This window comes from Macaca fascicularis, chromosome 7, assembly GCF_037993035.2.
Source record: "Macaca fascicularis isolate 582-1 chromosome 7, T2T-MFA8v1.1".
In the NCBI taxonomy this organism is placed as follows: Eukaryota; Metazoa; Chordata; class Mammalia; order Primates; family Cercopithecidae; genus Macaca; species Macaca fascicularis.
The window spans coordinates 77898372-77905632 of NC_088381.1; the positions used below are offsets into that span (position 1 = coordinate 77898372).

General features: G+C 45.2%; 1 protein-coding gene across 7 annotated transcripts in view; it reads left to right on the forward strand.

Moving 5' to 3' along the window:
- LOC107130326 (uncharacterized) overlaps positions 1–5362 on the forward strand; it is a 61631-nt gene extending 56269 nt beyond the window's left edge. For 3 of the 7 annotated variants that reach the window (XM_073996801.1, XM_045396017.3, XM_045396020.3), the window contains one exon: positions 3867–5362. Coding sequence is in view for 1 of the 7 variants with exons in the window: in XM_045396020.3 (XP_045251955.3) it covers positions 3867–3900 (34 nt within the window). In the remaining 6 variants the exon portion in view is untranslated. Of the gene's footprint in view, positions 1–331; positions 462–3866 lie in introns of those variants that run through there. The other 4 variants (XM_073996800.1, XM_045396021.3, XM_065548493.2 and 1 more) reach the window with 3 other exon arrangements.
- Positions 5363–7261: the final 1899 nt, after the last annotated feature.

Here is a 7261-nt window from a genome sequence, read left to right on the forward strand (position 1 = left end):
AAATTGTCCTCATATGGAACAGAAATCTGCCTCCCTGAGGTTAGAAATCAGTGGCCCTCAGACCCTTGTCCTGGCATTTTCAAGATCACACAATAAGCCTATTCTTTCTCCCAAGTATTATTATTTAGAGCTTATGTTTTTGTGGAGTTGATGGTTATAAAGGATACCCTTTTAAATATGTGATAAATTCCCTTTCCTCTTCCCTAGGTCAAATAGCACAGCCTTCTTCATACATTCCTTAAATGGCAAACTTTTCCTTTCCATAGAGCCCACAGTCTCAGATTCAATCTTTTTTCCTATTTATTTATTTATTTTTATTTATTTTTTTCAGATGGAGTCTCGCTCTGTCGCTCAGGCTGCAGTGCAATGGCACGATCTCCGCTCATTGCAACTTCCACCTCCAGGGTTCAAGCAATTCTCCCACCTCAGCCTTCCGAGTAGCTGGGATTACAGGTGCCTGCCACCACGCCTGGCTAATTTTTTTTTGTAGTTTTAGTAGAGACAGGGTTTCACCATGTTAGCCAGGCTGGTCTCGAACTCCAGACCTCAGGTGATCCACCCATCCCAGCTTCCCAAAGCGCTGGGATTACAGGTGTGAGCCACCATGCCTGGCCATATTTATAGAAATAATATATGCTTGGAGAACATTGGGTAAATACACCCAGTTCATTGGGCAGTGCTCCCCGCCAGGTCACCGAACCTGCAACCGCATCCCAGTCCTGTAGTACCCCAGGTCCCCTGAGTTATTCAAATTCAGCCCAGTGCAATGCTTCAGTCTCAAACTCAATTTAAACCGCACCTCCTTGCCCTCCTCTGCACAGGCTGGAGCTGGGACCTCTGACCTGGAAGACAGTCCCGCTCGCCACCCCCTCCCTGGAAGGCAGACCCTCTAGCATGTTGGGGCCACAGCAGGGAGGGAGGAGCCAGGACTTTCCTTTGTTCCCTCGATGCTGTCACCTTCTTTTCTCCCTGGATGTCGGAGCCCGCTGTGTGATGTCGGAGCCCACGCGTGCCAGGCCTATGAAGGCTGGGGATCTTGTGGGAGCACATGGGGCTAAAGGGGTTAGTTGAGGAGAGCTGCAGAGCTCCCCAAGGTGCTGTTCCCCAATATTCTAGATAAAGTTCTAGTTCTGCATGACCTTTATATAAAAAAAATTATTTTTAATAATAATTGTACATATTTGTGGAGTCTAATGTGATGTTTTGGTACCTGTATACATTGTGGAATAATTAAATCATACTACTGAACATATCCATCACATCAATGTGGTAAGAACATTTAAAATCTACCATTTAGGCAATTTTGAAATTTACAACACATGTTTAACTGTATTAGTCTGTTTTCATGCTGCTGATAAAGACATACTTGAGACTGGGCAATTTACAAAAGAAAGAGGTTTAAGGGACTCATAGTTCCACGTGGCTGGGGAGGCCTTCACAATTATAGCGGAAGGTGAAAGGCACGTTTCACATGGTGGTAGACAAGAGAAGAGGGCTTGTGCAGGGAAACTCTCCTTTATAAAACCATCAGATCTCATGAGACTTATTCACTCTCACGAGAAGAGCACAGGAAAGACCTGCCCCCATGATTCAGTTACCTCCCACCAGGTCCCTCCCACAACATGTGGGAATTGTGGGAGCTACAATTCGAGATGAGATTTGGGTGGGGACACAGCCAAACCATATCATTAATTACAGTTACCCTGCTGTGCAATCCATCTCTAAAGCCTCTTCTGTCTAACAGAAACTTTGTACCCTTTGACCTACATCTCCCCATTCCCACCCTGCTCCTCCAGCCCCAGTAACTATTATACTCTCTACTTCTATGAGTTCAACTTTTTCACATTCCACATATCAGTGACATCATGCAGTATTTGTCTTTCTTTGCCTGGCTTATTTTACTTCACATAATGTCCTCAAGGTTCATCCATGTTGTTGCAAATGACAAAGTGTTCTTCTTTTTAATGGCTGAATAGTATTCCATTGTGTATATATACCACATTTTAAAAATCCAGTCCTCTGATGGACACTTAGGTTGATTCTTTATCTAAAGACAAAAGATAAGTGTTGTGGAGGATGTGGAGAAATGGGAACCCTTGCCCACTGTTGGTGGGAATGTAAATTACTACAGCCACTATGGAAAAGAGTATGGAGGTTCCTCAAAAAACTAAAACCAGAACTACCGTGGGATCCAGCAACCCCACTTCTGGGTATATATCCAAAGGAATTGAAATAAGTATAAAATCATAGATATCTGCACTCCCATGTTTATTGTAGCATTATTTACAAGAGCCAAGTGATTTTTCGACTCTCTTGACAACTCTACTATAGCCTCAGATCTGTCCTCCTGCTGCTGGGGTTTCCCTGCCCAGTGGGCTGCCCCCTAGGGAAAGATCCCAGCCACCCTCACAGGTGTCAGTGGGCCCAGAGGAAACACATGCATCCTCGCTGTGGCAAATGGTAGGAGCACATGCAGCCCACTGTGTCTCACCAAAGCTGTCAACGTCTTTTGAGGAGCCATCAAATTCAGAGTGCTAGGACATAATTAGAATTTATTTAGGATCTTTGTAGCCTATTATTGAAATGAATTTATTCTTTTTTTGCTACGTCCTTTTTAATGTTTTGTTATTAGTACTGTGCTAGATTGATAAAATAAATTGGATTGTATTCCATCTTTTTCCACACTTTGGAACAGTTTTTATAATATGAGAATAATCTGTTCCATGAACATTTGAAGGAATGTGCTGTGACAACAATCTGACTCAAAAGCCTTTTTTGGGGGAGGCAGTTCTTTAAACCTGGTTTGCTTTCTTCCATTCTTGTTGGTTAACACAAATTTTTGTGCTTTTCTTTTTTTTTTTTTTTGAGACAGAGTCTCACTCTGTTGCCCAGGGTAGAGTCTCTCTGCAACCTCTGCCTCCCAGGTTCAAGCGATTCTCCTGCCTCAGCTTCCCAAGTAGCTGGGGTTACTACTTGGTAGTAGGTGCGCCACCACACCTGGCTGATTTTTGTATTTTTAGTAGAGACGGGGTTTCGCCATGTTGGCCAGGCTGGTCTCCAACTCCTGATCTCAGGTGATCCGACTGCCTCGGCCTCCCAAAGTGCTGGGATTACAGGCGTGAGCCACTGTGCCTAGCCTTTGTGCTTCTCTTTGAGACAAATTTGGTAATTTGTGTCTCCAGTGACAACTTATACAGGGCCCGCTGGTCAGACTGGCTTCAGCTATTTATGAGTTCTGCATAGCCTCGCCCTGTCTGCCTGTTTGTCTGTCTGAGCTCCTTGGCACCCAGGAGGCAGAGATGGGGAACAAAGAGAACGTGAGAAGCAGCAGTCTACTACTCTCCTTTCTTTTGAGCTGGACATATTGAAAGAGGAATCATTTTGTCGGGCGCGGTGGCTCACGTCTATAATCCCAGCACTTTGGGGGGCCAAGGTGGGCGGATCACTTGAGGTCAGGAGTTCGAGACCAGCTTGGCCAACATGGCGAAACCCCCTTTCTACAAAAATTAGCCAGGCATGGTGGCGGGCCCCCGTAGTCCCAGCTACTCGGGTGGCTGAGGCAGGAGAATTGCTTGAACCCGGGAGACAGAGGTTACCGTGAGCCGAGATCACAGCACTGCACTCCAGCCTGGGTAACAGAGCAAGACTCCGTCTCAATAAATAAATAAATAAATAAATAAATAAAACAATTTCCTTCTCTCTCTCTTTCTCTCTCTCCCTTTTTCCTTTTTGTATACACTCTGTTCTCTGGATTGATGGAAATTCATGTTATGTCATATGATGCTCATATGTTGATAGTGCTTAGATTGAGGATTTCTGAATAGACATGAACTTGGATCCTGACTTTGCTTTGGGTTGTTTTCTAGCCCCCTCTTCTGCCCCCAACATCACTTACCATGACAAATGCTGCACCTGGATCCTTGTGGAAGTCATCGCCCTGGAGAAAGGAAAGACCATCTGGCTCAGCCCCAGAGGGGAGAGAGACCTCAGCTGGAAAGATGCGACCACGTCTGTCCCCGGGGAAGAGGTTAAAGGCCAGAGGGGATAGATGAAGAACTCTTCTTTTTCTGGTTATGAATATGTTCTGCCCAAACTGTTCATGATGTTAGACATGTCCACTTCCATCCAACATAAGTGTGGGGGCCCTATTGGCACCTCCCTCCCGGATGTGATGGAATGCTTCGGAAACCATTAATCCTGGTGTCAGCAGGAGCCTATGGAGGAACTTGTAGTTAATATTCCCCCACGAGCGAGGGGACGAACTGAGGAGAGGCAGATCTGCATGGCTGATGGCTCACTTCCCCCTCCCTTTCAGCAGCAGAGCCATGGGCTGGCTCAGCAGGTCTGAGTTAGATCATTGGCAGAACCGGCTGGTGCCACCAGCCTTTAATTTTTAGGGCTGCCTCTTCTATCCTGGTCAAGAACTTCACTTGTTACATAATCATGTGTCTGTAGCTGCTCCGTGGCCTCATAAAATGTGGAGCTTAACGGGGACATTTTCTTTTTGCCTGGAGCTTTGGCTGTGGGGCCTGCAGTCCAGCCACAGCTGGCCTGAGCTGGGGACAATGACAGTTCACAGGACTGCATGTGCTCTCCCACGTCTCTGCTCATAAGTTTTCTCCATAAACTCAACTTTAAAAAAGAAAAAATGAGGATGACTCATATAATGATATGATTTGTACAAAACTGGTTTGTAATTACAACATAATCCCAAATAATTTTTTTATTAATTTTTTAAATTTACCATCCTTACCATTTTTAAGTGTACAGTTGAGTGGTGATGAATACGTTCATATTCTTTCTCTCCCTTCATCCTTTCTTCCTCCTCCCTTTCCCAACCTCTAGTAACCACCAATCTACTCTGTCTTACGGCACAGAATGTGCATCCCTTGCATGGCAATGCTAATATTGTTGCTACCACCCTCTCATACCAGTGCGACATTAATACCCACCCTTTAGTGACTGTGAGTTCCAGTCTTGAATGGACATAGAATTTGCCACAGCAACAGCTAACAAGTAGTGTTACTACATACTGCGCACCATGCTAAGAGTTTTATACGTATTAACTCACTTATGCAGATCGGTGCAATTATCTTTTTTTTCTATGCAGTTCACTTTCCCTCCCCCCCAGAAAAGGAACCAAGGCACAGAGAGGTTAGTACTTTTTTCAAGGTCACACAGCTATAAATGGCGAGACCAGGATTCAAACCTAGGCAGTCTTCCTTTAGAGCCATTAAACTCTGTGCTGATGATGAGCAGGTGGGTAGAGAAAAGGTTCAGGAGTAAAAATAAAGTGGTTTCTTGCATTTCTTCCAAGACGTTAGCAGGTCAGCTGTTGAGTACTAAACTTTCAGTGGTGCTATGGGTGTCTGGGTGTTTTGGTTTGTTTGTTTGCTTTCTCTGTGTTCCTAGGTGTGCAAGTGGGAAGAGAGGGTGGGACAGATCCTGCAGAGAGACCTGCCGTGCTCCCCAGTGGAAACCGCAGCTTCCACTTCCTACACTCCCTTGCATCTTTGTCTCTAGTCCGTGGCCTGCCTTTCCCCAAGAAGACCTGTCTCATGAGATGTGGAAGGAGAGGGTGAACAACATTAAGTGCAACTGTTTCCACTGCTTCTGTGTGATTGAGGAAGTGTTGGGTTTTCCTATGACAACCGCAGCAGAGGTCCCAGCACTGGGGAGGTGAGGGAGTTAGAACAGGCTGTCTGGTGGCCCTGGTCCCAGCAGGCGAGACAGCAGCCTCCTCGTTACCTGGCTTTTCAATCAGGACCAAGGCAGCAGCTTGTCATTTGGGAGTCATTCCTGGCAGCTTAGCTCTGAGCTTGCTCTACAGCCATTCCATCAGCTTTGCAAGGACGTAAGTCACTGTATGAAGTCCCTTTCTGTGTAAACTAGATAGAGTGTTTCATGCTATTTGCAATTGAACCTGGTGATACAGTATGTTTTTGTTATTCAGGGTGTTTAATGAGAGGTTTTTTTTTTTGTTATTCAGGGTGTTTAATGAGAGGTTTTTTTTTTTTCTTTCTTCTTTTTTTTTTTTTTTAGACATGATTGGTTCAGATTGAGCTCATGGTAAACTAAAACCGTCAGCTTTCTTTTCCCATAAATGTTCTTAGGATAGTCACCCCCATTCTGGGTGCATGCGATCAACCGATGTTGCTTGCACTGAGTCCATCAACCCAGCAGGTGAGGTCCTTTTGAGTTACTGTCTCAAAACGATGAAAACCACATTGTTCTCACTGCCAAAACATTGTCCCATGGCTCCATGATGCTGTCTCCAACTGGATTTCTGCCAAGAGTTTTCTTGGCTTGTTCTCTGCTCCTGGAAAGGAACAGCCTGTCCTCCAGTGCTCTGGCCTCCTGGGGAGCCCATCAATGCCTCCACCTTCCTCTCTGTGTCTCTTAGAGGACCCCAGGGTTACTGCTCTGACACCCTTCCTCTCCCCCTCTTCTGAGGGCAGGCGTCCAAATTCCTCCAGGATCTGGCCTAGAGACACTTGCTCAGCAGTACTTGGGCAGGGCCATTAGGTACAGTCTGGGTGCTCTGTCCCTCAAGGATTCCTTTTAGAAGGGTGTCCATGCAGACTTGTTTCATGCTCAGACCTTCCAGTGGAGCATGTGTGAGAAGTTTCACTAGCACTGTATGGTTTTTAAACGGCAGCTGATAACCCTTTACTAGGGAAAAAAAACTGATTTAAAGGGCTGTCCTGCATTGACTGTATAGAAGTTTGTTGTACATAGGAAAGGTTAATAACTGTCTTGAGTATCTTTTGCTAGTTGTATGTGTATCAGTTAGAGTTCCACCAGGGAAACAGAACCAGTAGGAAATATAAATGAATAAATAATCAAATAATCATATATAAAACTTTTTTTTTTTTTTTTTTTTTTTTTGAGGTGGAGTGTCTCTCTGTTGCCCAGGCTGGAGTGCAGTAGCATGATCTCGGCTCACCGCAACCTCCACCTCCTGGGTTCAAGTGATTCTCCTGACTCAGCCTCCCAAGTAGCTGGGATTACAGGTGTGTGCTACCATGCCCGGCTGATTTTTGTATTTTTAGTAGATACAGGGTTTCACCATGTTGGCCAGGCTGGTCTTGAACTCCTAACCTCAAGTGATCCACCTGTGTCGGCCCCCCAAAGTGCTGGGATTACAGATGTGAGCCACCATGCCCAGCCTAAAACTCTTTCTATCTTAAAAAATATGTATGTATACATCCAAAAAAATTTACAGCAAGGATTGTCTTGCCTGATTCTGGGACTGGCCAGT